Source organism: Egretta garzetta, unplaced genomic scaffold, assembly GCF_000687185.1.
Source record: "Egretta garzetta isolate BGI_Z169 unplaced genomic scaffold, ASM68718v1 scaffold618, whole genome shotgun sequence".
Lineage (NCBI taxonomy): Eukaryota > Metazoa > Chordata > Aves > Pelecaniformes > Ardeidae > Egretta > Egretta garzetta.
In genome coordinates, this window is record NW_009260623.1 from 118,073 (window position 1) to 137,621 (window position 19,549).

The 19,549-nt window shown below is 39.7% G+C and overlaps 2 protein-coding genes across 2 annotated transcripts in view; both read left to right on the forward strand.

Annotated features, from left to right (window-relative positions):
- LOC104132226 (keratin, type I cytoskeletal 15) overlaps positions 1–3,756 on the forward strand; it is a 5,474-nt gene extending 1,718 nt beyond the window's left edge. Inside the window, exons 4-9 of the mRNA XM_035900911.1 lie at positions 878–1,034; positions 1,516–1,677; positions 1,824–1,949; positions 2,089–2,309; positions 3,147–3,172; positions 3,677–3,756. Coding sequence (XP_035756804.1) covers positions 878–1,034; positions 1,516–1,677; positions 1,824–1,949; positions 2,089–2,309; positions 3,147–3,172; positions 3,677–3,756 — 772 coding nt within the window. The remainder of the gene's footprint in view (positions 1–877; positions 1,035–1,515; positions 1,678–1,823; positions 1,950–2,088; positions 2,310–3,146; positions 3,173–3,676) is intronic.
- A 4,048-nt stretch (positions 3,757–7,804) lies between these two features.
- On the forward strand, positions 7,805–18,277 carry KRT23 (keratin 23). The gene is made up of 8 exons (XM_009645487.2): positions 7,805–8,221; positions 11,836–11,918; positions 13,452–13,608; positions 15,211–15,372; positions 15,465–15,590; positions 16,342–16,562; positions 17,482–17,513; positions 18,174–18,277. The coding sequence occupies exons 1-8, from the start codon at positions 7,805–7,807 to the stop codon at positions 18,275–18,277; spliced, it is 1,302 nt and encodes a 433-aa protein (XP_009643782.2).
- Positions 18,278–19,549: the final 1,272 nt, after the last annotated feature.

Genomic DNA, 19,549 nt, shown 5'->3' on the forward strand with positions numbered 1-19,549 from the left:
GTTTTCTGAAGGTTAGTATTACTTTTTAGCTAGAAAATAAAGTTCTTCAGTCACTCAAGGACACATTCCAAAAGCATGGATAGGCACTTTCCCTTGACAACTTCTGATGAAAAAACCCTGGCAAACTGAATCAATGTGATGAAGGGTCAGTTTGGAATATCAACCTGATAGAACACAGTATCCAGATCACTGAGCTGTTTACATAATAAATTATAGTTCATGTCTTAATTTTTTAGTGATGCTCTTAACTAGTTTTACTAGCCTAAATCACAGTGGAAAAGAAGACAGGAATGGGTTGGGATTTTCACTTAAAAGGAACAGAGTGGCATGAAGAGATCGCTGTTTGGTTGCAGTAGTTCTTTCTCAAAGAGTCTGAAATTTAGAAAAGACAAAGAGTCATTTGGGGCTTATTCAGCTCATGGACTCAGCAGTACATCAGACACTGCGGGAAGGATGATAAAGATACTTGCGCAACTGGTTTGTCTTGCAGCGATGGCCCTGCAGGTTTATGTTCTCTCCTCTGGTGTCCTAGGCAGAACTGGGCAATCTGTGCTTTTCTTTTGAGAGGACACTGCAAAGGGACTGTCCTGTGTGACAACTTTGCTATTGATGCTGATAATCATTATGAGGTTCTGCAAAGTGAAATGCCATGTACTCCTCAAGAATAAACTCAGATGGCAATGCATGTACCTTCCTATGTCATAGTAGGATGTTGGAAAAAAAGATCTTTACTCGCTTTACACTTCTTTTCCACATATATGTTTTCATTTATAGCCCACTGTCCCTCCTACATTCAATATAAAATTTCCTAGTTTTACAGCTCTACTGAAGACAAACTCGTACACATTCCAGTGCTTGTTTCTTTTTTAAACTGCAGATATGAGAACGAGTTGTTCCTGCGCCAGAGCGTGGAGTCCGACATCAACGGCCTGCGCAGAGTCCTGGATGAGCTGACTCTGTCCAGAGCTGACCTGGAGATGCAGATTGAAACCCTGAAGGAGGAGCTGGCCTACCTCAAGAAAAACCACGAGGAGGTGAGAGTCTGTAACAGTGCAGAGAGGAAATTACTTCCCTTTGGAATTTATGCCTCTCGGCTGGGGAGGGGGAAATCCAACAAAAAAACCCAGAATGACAACATTACAGCTGAATAAGAAGAAAACTGTGATACTAAAAGAATCCAAAGTGTGTCCTGAGAAGCATTTCTCTGATTCCAAACTGTTCAGACCTATTGGTTTCAGTCTGACATTCATAAGCACGTGACAGGTCACTGAGATAGTTAAGCTGAGTAAAAGAAACATACATTTAAGTTACATGAAAATATGTGTCTGTTGTGTGAGTATACAGAGAGGAGAAAAACATGTGCCATGAGAGAGAAAATACGTTAAACATTTTTATGTGTGCTCCACCTATGATACTGGATAATAAAAGTACTGCATACTGGATTGCTGTTGGCAGAAAGTAGATGAGAAGAGAGAGCCTAATCTTTTTTGTGTCCTCTGGCTTCTGTCCATGCAGGAAATGAAAGAGTATTCAAACCAGCTAAGTGGAACAGTCACCGTGGAAATGGATGCGGCTCCTGGCATCGACCTGACCAGAATTCTCTCTGAGATGAGGGAACAGTATGAAGCTCTGGCTGAGAAGAACCGTAAAGATGCTGAGGCTTGGTTCTTCACTCAGGTATATTTACGCCAATAAACAGCAAACTGATGCATTGCCTCATTATTACTGCCCCAGCAGATGGGATGGGCCCTCCCTTTCTCAAAATAATTGAAATTTTTTTTACAGAATATGTATGTGATTTTACAGCTGTGTTTTTCTTTCAGACTGATGAGCTGAACCGTGAAGTAGCCACCCATACACAAGAGATACAGAGCAGCAAAACGGAGATCACAGAACTGAGACGCACGGTCCAGGGCCTGGAGATCGAGCTCCAGTCGCAGCTCAGCATGGTACGGGGCTGTCCCAAGCACATCACAAGTCACTACTCGTACACTCTCCCCTTCTCCCTCTCTATCTTGCCTCTCCCTAGACTCCCCCTCTGTGGGACAAATCTGCATGCTAACCTATTCTAACTTTATTCTGCTTTAGAAAGCTGGACTGGAAGCCAACTTGCGAGATACAGAAGGACGGTACTGCGCACAGCTGGCACAGATTCAGGCCCTCATCACCAGCGTCGAGGAGCAATTGAGTGAACTTCGATGCGACATGGAGCGTCAGAACCAGGAGTACAGAATGCTCATGGACATCAAAAGTCGCCTGGAGCAAGAAATCGCCACGTACCGCCAGTTGCTGGAGGGCCAGGACTCTCAGTATGTTACTATATACAAATCCTATGATGATTAGATAAGGTTAATAACACGGCACGTTGTAAAGCTGTAATTTGTGGTCGCTAAACTGACTCCAGATTACTAAATTACATTCACTGCATATGCAGCCTTTTGAGCACTGGCAAAACAGATGCCCAGCGCAATCCCAGGCATTGCTATAACGCAAGCTACATCTCCAGATCAATTGTGCTGATGTTTTGAAAATATAAATGTAACCATTTTGACTACGATGAATTACAGAAGGCACCAGGCACCAAATGTATGTCTTACATAATCCTCTTGTTGCACTGGAATAATAGCCTTGAGTCTGAAATAGCCTATAAAAACCTGTTCTCATTATTTCTTTAGCTCTCAGTTTTCTACACTAGCGATGAAAATATTCATCATCATACACTAGTACTCCCAACTAGAAAAGAACTCGGCACATACCACAGCTTACTTTAGTAAAAAGTACATTTTAGTGCCCATTTCTCATATCTGATCTACACATAGAAATACTTTCGAGTTCTGAGGAGGAATCAGCTCCTTACATTGTTTCTAGATTACGACATTTTAAGAAGAGGAGAAGTATAGAGAGACATATCATGACCAGGAACTGTTCTGACTGCTGTTCTTATTTCCTGTCGAGTACATAGGAGTGGCTTTCAGAGCAGAAAGCACCTTAAGGGTAACACTAATAAGAATGCACTAAGACACAACCCATTGAGAGATCAGTGCAAAATCATGGCCATTCACACGCAGTGGTTCCTGAATGGATCAATGGGTTCAGTGGGCAGGGTCAGTGATGGTCATTAATCAAATATTTCTTCTTTTCTACAGGTTGTCGGGAGTGAACCCTAAGGATGGTAAGAAAAATTTTGATTTAAAGAGAGGCTGAAATGAATTGACAGAATAGGATTAAATAAATCTATCTTTTTTGCTTAGGTTTCTTCCTAACATAGATTACATTCTCTCCGCAATGAACACATTCTTTATCATTTAGAGACAACAATATAATACTTTATCTTATTTTATGTGCACTTTTGAAACCAGTAGCTTTCCAAAATGATTGCATGAACTCTCTGTGGGATTCTAAAATATGAAAATCTCCCACATATTAGATTCCTCAGTTCCTCTGCTGATTCACACAACATACAAGATATATCCAAATCTGACATGTGATGTGCACTTTTAAGATTTACTGGATGTGGACCAGTAGGGAGAGAAGATAAGGTGTAAAGGCAGTTCCCCCCTCGATATGTGAAAAAGATTTTGTGAGGAAACAAACAAAAAACCCCATTGCACAGCTCGTCAGTGTGTTAAAAGTGCATTTTCCCCTCCCACCCCAGTTGATTTTTTTTTTCTCACAGCTCTGAGCAGTGGAAGAATTCGCGTGGGCATAGAAGATGATGGAAAATCTGCTTCTACTCGTGAAAGGAGATTCCAGTAAAGAAATACTGAATCCCTTCCTGCGTACGACACCATATCAAACCAGTGCAGCCTACACATTGGCTAATGCTAAGAGAAATATCCTTTTACTTTCGCCAAATCACAAGAATGTAACCCAAGAATGTGCAACAGCTTTGTGTCTTTCCTTCAATTTGCTCTCCCTGTCTACATGATCGTTTGGCTCTATGGGTCAGAGATGACAAGCTGGTTTTCTGTCAGTAGCTATACAGTTTCCTTACAGAAGAACCTACATAATAAAGTTTCTGTTCTGCTTGTGCCAATACGTCTAGTCTAATGTTGTTTTTTTGAAGTCAGCACGGCATTGACATGCACACGACCATACAACCTCCCTAACGCAGTGCTTCCTGTAACCCAAAACAAGAGATGCTCAGTGGATAACAACAATAACAATAATAACTTTAATAATAATAATAATAATAAAGATGATGATGATCAGACAGATCTAAAGTGCAATTAGATTCTCCCAGGAATCTGAAGCTAATAGCTGTAAGAAACTGAGAAGACAATGCAAAACATCTTTAAGCTCTTTGGTCTGAATTCAAAGTGCACAACATAACTACAATTCATGCACGAATAAAATGCACCTCTGAAAAAAGAAATATTTTTCCATATATATATATATACACATATATGTTCTTGCACTTCCTTCAGCAAAAAGGCAAATTCCCTTAGCTCTCAAGGAAGCACTAGGCAAGGTCCAGGTGAAATGAACTGTTCAAGCAGAGTCTGCTGTGACTATTTTGCTTTTCATACATAAGGAAGAAAGTCACCAGCCTGTATCATTACTGTAGCTGCTGCATTAGCAACACTGCCTTTCCTCAGCAGTGGGTTAGCCTGCAAATCTACTCTAGTGTAACTGAAGAGAAATGCTTATAAAAATTTCAGAGGCTAGTAAATCCCAATGTCAGAAGCATATAAACATTTACATAAATACTGTATTTTGCTAACATAACCTGTTTGGAAAGTTTGTTGTTAGCCTCATCGCTGGTTATTTCAATCCACATAATAATATCTACAAAAATGATATAATTTATGGAATTATGTATTTTATTTTCATTCCAACCTCCTTAGAGCCACTATTTTTCTGTCTTCTACTTTCTGACATTTAAAAAAAGATATCTACCCTGCTGGCACCAGCCCCACAGTTCAGCCACGAACGAGGCTGCAGGGTCATTGGTGTACCGCTGCTAAGAATCATACACACTGCTGGTATTCTCACCGGAAAGAACTGAGAAAAGGTTCTTGCAAACTTCAGCAAAGTAACATCACAATCTACCAGAAAAGAAAAATCGAACAGTACAAATGATATTTTTGCCTGATCCAGAAATCAGGTGACTACTATATGTAGCGCTCAGACAGCAAGAGAGAGAAATCCCAGAGCCAAAGGCGTATCTGTTTGTATTTCAGATGGAGGAATTGAATCAGCAAGTGATGGTTGCAGAATATTTACCTGTAAAATGTAGGTGTCAAAATATTCTGCCTATACTTAAACTGCAGCCTGTCAATTCAGTTCAGTTTGCTTTTCATGTTCCAATTCAGTAAAACAAGTACAATTCCCAAATAAAGCAACTTGGGACTACACACTCCTCAGTTCTGGCTAGCTTGGCCCTGCCTCACAGCTCCCCAGCTCACAGAGAGCAGTTTGGATGAAACAAAGAGCAGCCACTGTCTAATGGTGCCATCTGCTGACAACGTTTTATTTTCTTACTCGGATCATGGCTTTCATTCTGTACTCTGTGGATTCAGTAGTCGACTAAAACCAATTCCACAGTGCCAGCCAGCCAGAGAGCTGTGTCTGGTTTTGAAGTAAGTTTTTTGGTCTTTTCCATTGATCCTCAAGATGTGTCGATGAAAACTATGTGGCATCTTTTCCAGTTCGAAAAGGTTGAGCTTCAGAGGAAACTCTTCCTATGTGCCAGGTCACCTTCCTTTTGTACTACTTGCCAGAAAAAATACAATTCTGTTTTATTATTTTATTTATCATATTGTGTGAAACTATCAGGGAGTTAGACAGAGGCTATTCTGTCTCACAGAGTCAGCCTCACTGCCAGCCATGCTGTGAATCTCACTCAGTAATTTCACATGAAACAAAGGATTCATTTCATTTCATGCAATATTATGTATGTATATATATGTATGTATCTATGTTTTAATGTAATATTTCACAGAACATTAGCTTGCTGAACTGCCAGGCTAGAAAATTCAAGCTGAAATTAATCTCCGGTGAGATGAACTGAACAGCAGGATATCGTTGGTTCTATTAGAATTTGGGGTTTTTTAAGTTAGGCCTTCATTTTTTATCTGGTGCTTCAAGCTCTTCTCACTCTCAAGCAGCAGGGTGGATACCAAACCGTAGCTATTAATAGTAGCTGTTATCAGACTATTTTGTCATAGCCATATCTTGTACTTTTTGGAAAACGCTATCTTCAGTGATTAATTTCCCCAAACAATTAAAAATGTTAGCATTTTGATCCAATGAAGTGTATGAGGAATAAGAAGGAATATGTACTCAATGGAAATGTAAAAAGAAAATCAACAGGTGCTGAGTAGAGCTGACACAGAGCCACAAGGAGGAGCTCAAAACCTGCCCTAGTCAGAAAAGGAGGCCTGGGAGGCATCCCAGGAAAGGATGAAGTGCAGCAATTCTTCATTACTGAAAAATTTCAAATGACACAAACAGAGAAAAAAAAAAAGATTCCTTCAGGTTTCTTCCAGGATAGTGTAATTCTGGTTTGTGCAGTCTCTCCGACCCCACCACTCAGAATGAGTAACAGTGCTAAGGAAAATCTTGTTAAAGAGCTGAGCCTTCAGCTGCTGTGAGGGAAAATGGACGCATCATTTCTGAGAGCACCCATGCCCACTCAGCTTTCCACCTCTTCCCAAAGCTGCTTCCTCTATCCTATCCCTCAGTCGCAGTCTAGAACTACTCTGAAAGGCAAGGTAAACCCAACAACCCCAGCCGTTGCCATGGGAACGCTTCACAATTTACCACTGACTTATCAGTGTGAGGAGTAAGAAAATCTTGCTAGAAGCCAGACTTGCCCGTTCTGAATTAGATGAAAGAAGTTCAATAGAAGGTTACTGAAACTTTTGAGAAAGACTATTTTTGCATGATTGCCAGGTCATTTTTTAGGGCTGGTAGCTTTAAATACTCACTTGAATTTTTCAAGTGTTGTTACAAAGTCATATTCTAAATATTTTCTAGAGCTAAACAGATAAATACCTTAATAGTATTAATACTAGTAAGAGCAAGAAATTCCTGCATTACTATCTATTTCAACAAGGCTACTGAAATATGACTGCACCTCAAATAATGAAAAAAATCACTAGAAAAGATCGTTAAGTACCTAATCCTCATGTATTTCAACTGGAAATGGGCAGCTGAAGGGAATAGCTGAGCCTTACTCACTTTGGACTGGAGTTTTAGTCCAATGACAGAGGTTGGCTAACTTCATTAAAGCCTCATGTCTCTCACAGGCTGAAGCTGTCCCTACGTTACTGACAGCTTGATAGGACATGCTGCGTTTCAGGATTCACAGACTGCTGTAATTCTAAAGCCTGTGAATTACAACAGAAAGAAAGTATCTTGAGAGACCTCCCCCTGCCCCAGCATTTATTCTGTAATGGATGATACTCTTCCCCTCACAAGCAGGAAAACATAACATACTAACTACAGGGTTAGAAAAAAAGTCTGAGGCAGAACTGATCCTGTTCCACACCTACTGATTTTAGCCACACCTCATTATTATAATATGAAAAGAAAAAGAAAAAAAAAACCCAACACAAACAAAAGGAAAGCAATCTGGTGTGTGGCTGTGAATCCAAATAACAACAGTGTGTGCAGGCTCATAAATGCTTCAGAATTGACCAAGAGGAAGCACGTTTCATGATGACACAATCTTGTTGCTGTAGTCATTCATCGAAGGGAAACTCCCACAGGAAAAGGCATAAAGCTGCTTAGGGAAGGCTACGAAGCCGCTCAGTGCTAGTCAGTCAAACATTGGGTTAGATTCACAACAGAGCTAAACATGAGTACCAGCCAAGGCCCTTTTCAAATTTTTTCTGGGTCCCTCAGGGGTAGTGCAGGGTGTGGTTTGGCCCAGCAAGGAACTTCTTACAGACCTTCAAGTGCAGATGGTGGTGCCAGCAGCACACATACCTCCTTCTGCTCCGCCAGACCCCTCTGGCTGGCTACTGGAGGAGGGGCACCTTGGGGAGGCTTCGGCGAGCACCATGGGGAAAGCATCTTCCTGGGGGGGAATGAAAAACAGACTATGCAAAACCTGAATGACCGTTTGGCTGCCTATCTGGACAAGGTCCGTTCCTTAGAAGCAGCTAACGCTCAGCTGGAAAGCTGCATCCTAGAGTGGCACAAGACAAAGTCTCACGGAAAGAGGCATGACTTCAACCAATACGAGCAAAACGTCACTGACATGCAAAGACAGGTAAGTCAGAGCTATAAGTGACTATGTCATTCTATGCTCTTTTAAGGAACCTGGGTAATCCTTTGTGCTGATGGCTTTCCTTTAAAGAAAGTTAAATAAAACCTTTTAAATGTTAGAAATACTAATGAAAGTGGTCACAGGACCTGGGCATAAACATTCTTTGTGTTCGCAAGGAGGAGAACGGGGTACAAGAAAGAAAGGCTGGAAGGAGACAAGGAGGATTCTGCAAGGACTGGTAGTATAAAGAGATCTGTCTGCTGCCAAGCGTTCGCTTCTGTACATGAAACTGTGGTTTGAGTAACTATGTCTGGCAGAATTTGGTCTTTTTGACTGCACATGTACTCAAGCAAATTACAAAGCAGGCAAACTGAAGAGACTGCCTTCTTTCATGCATGCTCTCTTCAGACATACTGTTGCATTTCATTTCTTTGATTCCTGTGGTAGCAGACAATGAAACTACAGGAGTTTTGGGTCCAATGAGCTTATGTAATCAGATGGAAAAATACTTCATTGTAATTAAGAAAATAGCAGTGACAAATTCCTTGTGGATGTTTTGACTATAATTAAAAGGAGAATTTCTGGTTCCTGCCAGTAGTTAATATTAACGTTCAACAGTAACTCTTTCAATCTCCCAAACTCACGTGTCTTCAAATTTAAGCATAATATTAATCTGTATTCATAATGAACATACTTAGCACTGTAACCATCTGTGTGACTAATCAGTGTAATTAACTTTACATAGCCATACGGGGCAAAACCCAAGGATATTCCAAATGCGATGCTGTAGTTCTCCCTCCGCTTTTTAGAATATTGGTTACTTGGCATTCTCAAGAGCCTGAGAAATTTTTTTTCAAAAGGGTTTGGAAATGGTGTTATCCCACACCTTTGCTGATTGAGTCCAGGGATTTAATCAAACTCCCTGCTCACTGTTAAAAGTGCTGCCTCCAGGCAGAAGATGAGGCACTCCGACCACAGGCAGTGTGTAAGGAGAGCCAGAATTGTCATCACCTATTTCTGTTTTAAGGATAAAGAAATGTCATCTGTCTCCAGAACTATCACTTGAGTGCTTTTGTTTAACCGATCCGGAGATAAAAACTTGTTCATCAAGAATATAAATGTGTTCACATTGATTTGGAATTAATAAATCAGAAAGATTTAGGAAGACAATAAGACTAAAACCATAATGCCAATTGGGGTAAAGCCCTCACTTTTGAATAGGTTGTACCCAAAACACCTTTAAAAGTCACCACTTGAATAGCTGTCGCTGGCGACAGGCACCTGTTAGACCAGTGGCTGGCTCAGCCAGTATGTACGGAACGTGGTGCTCATACTGGGAAGGATTACTTACAGGTGACAATTCAGTGATTTAACCCAGAATTTTTACTTTCCCTATAAATTATTGCAATTAGCACCATGACTGCCAGCAAAATGAGTGAAAATATAGCATCTAATTATTAACCATAATTAAATTAATTAACCATGAATTAAAAAGGTGAAGCTAATTTAGCACCTAAAATGAAATTTAGACAACATTTAGCATCCTATATCCAATAACCCAGAAAGTCTATGATGTACTGGCTGTCTAAACTTGGAGTCATATAATCATTTGGGTCCTACATTTTGGACCACACCCTTCCCTGGATACCTGAATTGTGGATGAACATGCCAGATGGAGCAGCAAGTTGCCTTGCTCCAGCCTGACTCCAGTCTAAACCAGATACAGAGTAAAATAGCACCAGGTCTTCAGGTAAATGTCTCCTTCAAACGTCTTGTACCACTAAATAAGCAAACTGATTTACGCTCTGTAAGGAGCGTAAGGAGACAAGACCAATGCTTTTGGACAACAGGCACAAGACACGCTGAGGAAGAAGTCAGTGCAGGAAGCCTTCTTGAAAAAAATCTGTTTTGAGAAGGAATTTGAGTGTATTTCGTATATAATAATGTGTGAGTTCTTCTTTAAGTTATCTGTAAGTTTGCAGATGGATATTAGTGGTGCAGCCATATTCATGATGGATGTAGTGAAGAAATCTGTATAATTATAGACAGATAAATGTCCACATTTGAAATGCACTGCTAACTGGCATAGCAATTGATGTCGTGCAGAAGTTGGCAAAACACTGACAATGGTAACTCCATTGCTGCATTCTTTGTTCTTTCAGATTGCACAGAAAGAGTCGTAAAGCGTTTATATAAATGTGTTGCTGTGTTGCATGATTATGAAGTGGCACAAAGTTGAAGAACTCACGTGTTGCTTTCTCATTGCTGCCTTACTTTCCATAGTAAAATTTACCGTTCTCTAAGGATGGATTCAAGAATTGCCTCTTCTCTGACAATGAACTCCAGGCAGCAACACGTTTAGGGTATTGTTATACTTCTTCAGCTGGCCTTGATCATGTCCCAGGGCAGTATCCGAGGTGTGCTGCTAATTGCTCAAGAATGTACAGTCTGTTAACAGATTAGTTAAAACATTCCACAGGCACCTTTTTTACCATGAGAGGTAAACTTTTGACACTTCAGGACAATTTTGTCATTTCCTTGTGTCTCTGTGATTCACTTAGGTGTGGGAATCTTTACTTCAAGGTGCTGAGAGGTCTGTAAATGGCTAATGATTTCTGTGCAGCCATAATGCACCTTGTTTTGCTATGTAAGTGTTGAGTGAAGGCAGCCGTTGGAACTGCAGCCGAGCTTCTCTTTCCTCTTTGTCAGGAAAGGACATGACGTCCCACAATTATTAGTTCCTGCTAATTATGTATGAGTTCCTGCTAGAATTCTTTCAGATTTTGAATGGAATACTGAGCTTTTCATATTCAGACCTATAGTTCCAAGCTATTTCATATTAACAGGGACTTACAAGTCTTTTCAGTGCATGCTGAGTACACTAAATGAATGATGCAGTGCACTTTCTCCTGCACATTTTAGGGCAATTTTCAACATCCCAAAGCAAAATCAGAGCCATGAATTAACCATTCCATGCTGCTGGGCGATTCAGTACAGCTATAAGTGTTATTCTCAAAACGACAATCCTTGCAACTCCAGACTGAAGCACATGGTGGACATGAGGGGTCCTGCTCATGAGTCGCTGCGACCGTCATCATTATGCCTCTGCATCACAACACGGATTCAGCAAGGGGATTATGCACATGCTTGCTTTTTAGCATATGATTAATTCCAGCATTTTGATTGTACTCAGGCACGGCTTAATGGTTCTTACTGAAATTTGCCCCAAAGATGACCAGGGTTGCTTTTCCAGCAATGCTAAACAGAATCAAAATCAGTTCACAAAAAAAAAGAGGAAGGCAGTGATTGTTATGCTGTAATATACCATGAAGACTGTGTAATATTCATATCCTCTACCTGGCGAGGAATAAGATGACTCTTCCTGCTTCATATCCAGAAAAGTAAGACACAGAGAAGAGTGAGATTATGGACAAAAGGTGCAGAAACATGTAGGTGAATCAGGAAACTAAGCTGCTTTTATTCATGTACTCTCCTTAACAATGGACTTCAATTATTTAGATGCTTCCTACAAGCAGCAGGGAGTCTAAAACAGCACAGATTATTCACCATCGCCATATGGCAACACTGAGTCTCCTGTTGGATTCTCTGTTTTTCAGATTGAGGATGGCAAGATCACCAATGCCGGTATCCTTTTACAGATTGATAATGCTAACATGGCATCTGAAGACTTCAGGCTCAAGTAAGCTCTTATTTGGTTTTCTGATTAAGCTTGAAGGAGGACTAAGCAAAGTATTGCTTTTTCTTGATAATCCAGTATGAAATTGATTTTACCGAGGTTTTCTGGTGATACTGGATGAATAAAACCAGTGTAGAACAGAAAAAAAAACCCAAAAGGGTAAAAAGGATGTAAAAACCACAAATGACTGCTGAATAGTCTTGCATCACTCTGTTTATGATACTTACTTCAGGTCCTGAAGAGCAGGTTTTACAGCAGACACTTGATACTTGTGACAAAAGGCATTTAAAACTGTCATCTGGGAACACAAATTAACCTTTCTCTGCACTATGCTTCCCCAGTCCATCCCAAATCTATTTCCTATACTTATCACCTCTTCTGTCCGGCTCCGCAGGAAATACCTGTCCTTCAGTATCTTCTGCCTTGGAGTCTCATAAGTTCTGGCACAGTAAATGGGCCAGTGCTTCCTTGGCTGCCAGCACGCAGTTTCATTTTTCAGTACGTTGTTGAAAGGTAGTTCTCAGACCAACCAAAAAGCCAAAATGTTTGGACAGAAAACTTCCAAGCAGATCTTTGCCAAGTAAAGGAATTTACATTTCTGTAAGTTAGACTTCTTAGGAATCATGAAGATTTGTCTTATTTTCAACAGATGATGATCAGCTATTAAAAAAAAAATCTCAGCTTTTGGGCTTATTGTAACAAACTTAAAGATGCCGAACAGCGTAGGCCTTACCTTGCCTTGCCTTTCTTTGTCATTCGATAGTGTCATAACAAGGAAACAGAGGAACTGCTTTGAGAGACTGGAATCACAGAACTAGTCTGATGGACTGAATGTAGAAACACCAATAGCGCCCACAAAAAATAAAGGGAGAGATTTGAGGAGCGAAATTGCTTCATATGCCCAAGGGAACACAGAGCAGTGTCTTTCTGACTTTGGCTCACTACAGATGGCAAACTGCAAGAGGAAGTAAAGGGAGAGATTTGAGGAGCAAAATGGCTTCATATGCCAAGGGAACACAGAGCAGTGTCTTTCTCACTTTGGCTCACTACAGATGGCAAACTGCAAGAGGTTAGAGAGGGATGTCAATAACAGGCTTCCATGACATTTTTCATGTTTTCTGAAGGACTGAAAAGTTATCATTTTGGAAAAATTACAGAAAGCATTGACTGTTGATAGTGCTTTCATATTCTTATCAGCAAATCATTGAGAATCATATTCTCAAAGCTTTCACAACCTGGTGAATGCTAAAATGCAAAAAGGAAAATGAAAGAAAGAGCAATTGTTTTATACCATATAGGAGGAGTTGTGAGGAAGAGAGAAAAGCAGTAATGAAATCCATCTTATTTTTAAGACTATTCAAAAATATTCAAAGAACATATTTCAGAAACAGAATTTGTTTCCTTCGTTTTTTGTTGTCTCTAGTTCTGTACATAGAGGACTTAATCAAGTCTACTTCTCTCTGATATTTCATATGCAAGAGGCTAGAAACAGTCTGTTCTCAACAAGCATGCTTTATCCTCTTTTTCCTCATAAAGGTATGAAGCAGAGAAGTCTCGCAGGCAGGGAGTGCAGCTGGATGTTGAGAACCTGCGTAAGGAGCTCGACGGCCTGACCATTGTTACAACAGATCTGGAAATGGAAATTGAAGGCTTGAGAGAAGAGCACATCCTCAGGAGGAAAGACCATGAGGAGGTAGAAAAAGTTCCACTTGGTAAAATGCTATCACACAAATCTTCACTACCATGTAATTAACTTTGAGTAAGATCCACAATCTATAAATGGGATTGATGATTCAGAACATAATCATGTTTCTGAAGAAGCCAATGAGAGTCGTATGAGGCACAAAGTTTGTGTACTACTTTACCAGTTAATTTGGGATTTCAGAAAGGATAACAAATTGCTGTATTTTCTCCCACTCTTTTCTAGTCACCTACCCATCTGTCATACATAGCTAATAATAACCTACACACTCGACAGAAATGTTCTGAGAAATACTTAGATGTAAATACACAGAGGCTTCAAGTAAATAGGAAACGTTACTGGTTGCTGTTGAGTTTTACTCATCACAGACTTTTCTCTGAACTCTGGATATATCATTTCACAGAAGCACAGAAGCAGAGAGTGGCTGAGGTTGGAAGGTCACCTTGTCCACCGCCCCAGCTCAAGCAGGGTCACCTTGAGGAGGCTGACCTGAACTAAATAGACCTTGAATTCTTGCAGGATCAAAATTTAAAAGAATGGTTGGTGAAGTCAAGTAAAATTACTTATTCTTGCAAAATCCTAAGCACAATAATTAGATAATCCTTAATAATTGTCAAAAAACATGCTGCTCTGAAATATTCCGGAGCTATACCACAGTGGTGTCTCTTATTCCCACATATATAATAGCACTGCTTGACAACATGCTGTTTTCATCTTGCTTGATCTGATGTTGTTTTCAGTTATTACCTAATGCAGAACCAAACATCCTACCCAGTATCTGTGGATTATTAAAACAGAGAATAGAAACACGAGGGTTACACAGCAGTGGGTGAAGCTGTGTTTGGCTGATCCCCTTATAGCCAAGGATACTGCTGAACAGCTATAACAAATCAGTTCTTGGAAGCAGGGCAACCAGCAGAGACATCACGATGTCCAGTTGATCTGCATTTTGGAGGCCGTGATGTCATACCCTGAAATGCTACTTTGCCTGGGTGCTTTTGAAAATGGTACCTAGGACATAAGATTGTGCTACACCGAAAGGAATGTTACCGTACCTGCTTGACTTGTCCTGTAATTATGTTGTTTACACAGTAATTATATGCTTTAATCCAATTATTCCTTTAACAATTACACAGAACTTTTACATTGCTCTCCTGTAAACTTAGTTATAGGTCCATAAATATTAACATATTTACATAACCAGGGTAAGAAAGATGAAATTACTGTTAGATTTTCATCAGAGGTTTTGGGTTTCTAATAGATAAATAAATAAAAAATGTCAGCGCTTCTTCATTATGTATGTATCTTCCAGAAACATTATAGGAAAAGATCTTCTCACCTGTTTTTTATTGAGTTCTCCAGCACAGTTCTGCCACAGAAGCAGATATAAATCACTAGTTTAAAACACGTCATAGTATTACCCGTATATAAATTTTCAAATAGTGTTAACTGAATATGTATAATTAACCTACCATAATGAAAAAAATATTTTGGGTACTGTGAGAGGATGGGACTGAAGAAGACAAGACAGGAATGAGAACTTTCCACTTTCATAAACAAGTCTGCTTGTTTCCTCTGCTAATATATGAATAGCATATGGAAGCAAATCGCTCATCGCAAGACTTCAAAGTCGATGTAAAAGTAAATGCAGCACCTCCTGAAGACTTAGCCAAGATTCTAGCAGAAATAAGAGAAGATTATGAAGCCATAATTGAAAAGAATCGTCAAAGCCTGGACAGTTGGTACAAAGAACAGGTAACAGCTATTTTCTGCTCATTTCAAAGATCCCTGTTGCTGTACATGGCTGCCCAGAATCAGCAAGCTTTTCTCTTGCTTTTGCTCCACAGAGCGTAGCTATGTCTCTGGCAGCAACCCCCAATCCTGAACAGATACAGCGCAATGAGAACGAGATCAAGGATCTAACACGCACTTTACAGTCCCTGGACATCGAGCTGCAGGCACAGATGAGTAAGGTATCTATTGTAGACAGCTCTGGCTGGTCACTGTTACTTCATATATTCTCAGAAATTGTCATGAACCAATTCTTCATTTAAATCCATAGCCTAGCGTAACTTTATTGAGTTATTAAAGTATCAGTGAAATTGGAATTTGGACCAGGTTCGACTTTGCCAGAATATGCAAAATAGATTCAGCAACTATCACCAAGAAGTGAAAAATCAATGTCTCTCCTTAGAATAAAATATGGGAAGAAGAAAAGGAAGGGATGGGATAGCTGACTCCATGATCTAAAAAGAAAAAATGTCCAAGAAAACAGATAGTAATACTAATTTCATATTTACAACCCCTATTATAATGCATGAAATATTTGGACTGTGAAAAATATTGGTGGGGAATCTTCAGAAATATTACTCAGCTCCTGTACAGGTTAAAGATCACATACCCATGACTGGGAGACTTTGGAGCAATTCTGGACAGTGAACGCAGAAACTGATAAAAGAGTCAACAGCTACAGGAGCCCAGCTTTGGAGCAGAAAGAATATGGCAGGGATAAATTACACTGGTTTTGCCTCTCATTATGCACACACAACATAGCTTCATGATTCTGCTGTCTTCACATGAATAGTCATGCAAATGCATAAGTGTTTAAATTACCACAGTCTTAATTTTGCAATCTTCTAGCCAGAGACCAAATTTGCTGGCATTTCTGCATTGTATCTACCACATAAATAATAATCATAGCATTGGTATTATCTGCTCTGTCAGAAACACATGCTGGAAGACACCTTGGCTGACACTCGGAATTACTATGCCGTTGCTCTTCAAAACATGCAGCAGATCATCTCCAAATGTGAGGAAGAGCTAAGCCAGGTTCGTCACGACATTAAGCAGCAAAATAACCAATACAAGGTTCTTCTTGGGATCAAAACCCGCCTGGAGAAGGAAATTTCCACTTACCGCCTGCTGCTGGAAGGGAATGTGGACGGGTAAGGCAAAGCTGCCCTGACTGGAATAGATGAGAAGAGAGTTCTCATATTTGGGTTATTTATTTGTTTGTTTATGCTTAATCAAAGCTTGTGAGTTCCACACTACATCAAGGGTTGGTATTTTAATGTGATGGATCATAATAAAAAGCTTGAGCCACTTAGTATACTTGTACCCATGTAATTTGGATCACCTAAATTAACATAACTTTTTATTAAAAAAAAATAATAATCCTACATTCCCACAGCATGCCTATTGCAGCATAGGAAAAAAAAAAGCCCATTTCAGTAAAATTCATAGTAATTTCCAATCTCCAAAACAATGTCTAGATTGAAAAGAAGCCTGGAGACAAGTTTAGATCTTTTTTGGTTAGGCATCTACAGTTACAAATACAAAACCTGTACAGTCTGCCCCTCCGCTGATGGGTTGTTTGGTTTCCCCATCTCTGCCTTGTGTGAAATCTCTGCATTCAGAAGTCTTTGGGCCTCTCTGTTCTTTATTCTTTCATCTTACAAACAGAGTATGTCTTATACAAAATCAGAAAAAGGAAGATTAGCAGCCTTTATAACTGAGAATCTCAGGGAGGCAGGACAGTATGGCACCAAGTACGGGGTTATTTGTCAGAAGCCAAAATGGGACCAAACTGAGCAACTCAGAACATATGAGAAACCATTGCAACTGTCCACAGTAGAAGCAATAATGAATGTACATGGGAACAGTTTCAGGTGAGGGTATCTGCACCTGAGACTACTGAAGAGGAAAGGTTCTTGTGGTATAAAAGCACCATTCTTTTTTTTTTATTTTATTTTATCTCTTTTCATAGTGCTATGAGGTCTCCTTAGAATCAGTGTGAAGAAAGGGATTAATAACTTCTTGAAATTATTGTAATCATTATTTTTTCTCTGTTTAATGTCTTTGCAGAATAGCAAGAAAATCTGAATCAAAAGCTAAAGGTAAAAGTCCCTTATTTCATTCTCTATAGTGACTCTTTAATTATTGTAATTTCCAATCAAGTTTTACTCAATATAATTTTAAACTTCCATGAATAAACTATGAAAGGTTTGCAGGGCAGTTAATTCTTGCGTAGGCCATATTTGAGAATAATTTCAGTGATTCATGGGTCTTGTGAAGGGCTGCTCTTCAGAGCACATTCTGCTGTGTGTTCTTCAGACTGACCTCTGTTAGTCAAACACGTCGTCCAAAGCTCAGACTCAAGACTAAAGCTTTCATGGTATACGAGGAGGCATAGAGACTCCATTTGGTGACTAAAACTGTGTTAGGGCTTGAGAGCAAACAGAAGATCTGCATGTCTGGAAACTCATATTCTGGCATGAGCATGACCTACAGACATTTAGGTTAATCTGCTCTGAAGTCAGATTTGCATTGGCTGGGATGCAGCTGTATTATTCATTTGCCCTGACCTGGACAAGACTCAGGGTGACTTTCTGGCAGTACATTTCACAAAGAGCAATAATAAGCATTGACTTAAAGGGAAACATGTAAAGATAAATCAGCTGAGGAGGTAGCTGGTAAATTACTGTAAATGAAGCTTTCCCTGCATCATCTTGTCTCAGCATTGCTTCTTGTCTAATTAAACTTTCTTTTTCTTTCAGAACATGCTGGGCTGACCAATCGAAAGATCAAAGCAATTGTCCATGACAGCGTGAATGGGCAGGTGGTATCCTCCACCATCAACGAGATCCACCAGCAAGCATGAAGTCAAAAGTTCTGCTAACTATTGGCTTTCCTAGCGGGCTAAGCTCTGACAACCCCTCTGTGCAACTACGTGCTGTATGTTGGTCTCCCTGTGTGTAAAATAGGGATACTATAGTGAACTCTCCCCTAAAATGATCTGCAGCCTAATAATGAAAAGTGCCATACAGAGCTAGGTAGAGCTGATATTGTTAGTTTAAAGAGCTTTTAGTCATCAAAATGCTGAAGAAAAGCTATTCAATGAAAATGACTGGCTGAGCTGGTAATATATGTATTATGCACATCTCACTGGGGCATGAATCTCCATCTGTGATTCATTTATTGCTCTGCAAATTAACTATAATTTAAAGTGAATAATCTCTCAACTTTTCTCCTGGTCTTGTGTCTCTCATCATATGCTTCACTGCAGCCAATAAATTCTTTTCCATTACTTGTTCTGGTCGTTGGAATTTCTGATTTTGTTTTTTCTTACATATGCAAACTCAGCCAAAAGAGGCAGTGTTACTGACATAGGTCAAGACTGCAAAAGCCTCATTGTTTCAGGAGGTACAAAACTGGAAGGACGCAAAAAAGAAGAAAAGAGGTGACACAAGTTACAGGTGACATTTACATAAGCAAAACTATTAGGACTTCCCTATATACAAATTTTCAACGTCACCATTTAAAAGAGCGTTATTAGTAGGACAGCTGTAAAGTACGCTTTACTAAAACAGTCACCCTAGAAACATTTCTTTATTCTTCAGCTTTAGAGACATTTTCTTTAACTGTCTTTACACACTTTCCTTCAAAGATTGTAAGTGCTTTTCCAGGTACTTTCATTCTTTTTCAGTGACCCATTTAATTAAAAAAAAAAAACATTTCAGTTGTTTGCTTTCATATTAATGTTCATTGGTTTTGTTGATGGGTTCTGTAGTCAGGATAGACTGGTATATGCCACGCATACTAACGTAAGGGGAGAGGCCCGAGTTCTTTAGACAAATCCAAGCTTTTTCCCCTTTCTCACACCAACCCAATCACCGACTCAGCAGGAGACCTGAACCACAATAGGAAAATTTCCAGTGATATGCAAAGCTAAAAACTGAGCAAGAAGAAGAGAAATATTACGAGGTCTGTTTAGACAAGGAAGACTGCAAAGCAGAATGGAGAGACAAAATGGAGCATAATGAGTGTCTGTACAGATTTGCATTCCAAAGTCAATGTCTGCATATAAAACTGTGTGTTCAGGGCAGTCTCATATTCATGAGCAAAATTGTCATTGTACTCTTTCATACCTACT

Coding starts and splice junctions, on each gene's coding strand:
- KRT23 (XM_009645487.2), top strand. CDS start 7,805: ATGAGTACCAGCCAAGGCCCTTTTCAAATTTTTTCTGGGTCCCTCAGG. Junction 11,919..13,451: donor TCTGAAGACTTCAGGCTCAA/GTAAGCTCTTAT, acceptor TTCCTCATAAAG/GTATGAAGCAGAGAAGTCTC. Junction 16,563..17,481: donor CTGGAAGGGAATGTGGACGG/GTAAGGCAAAGC, acceptor ATGTCTTTGCAG/AATAGCAAGAAAATCTGAAT.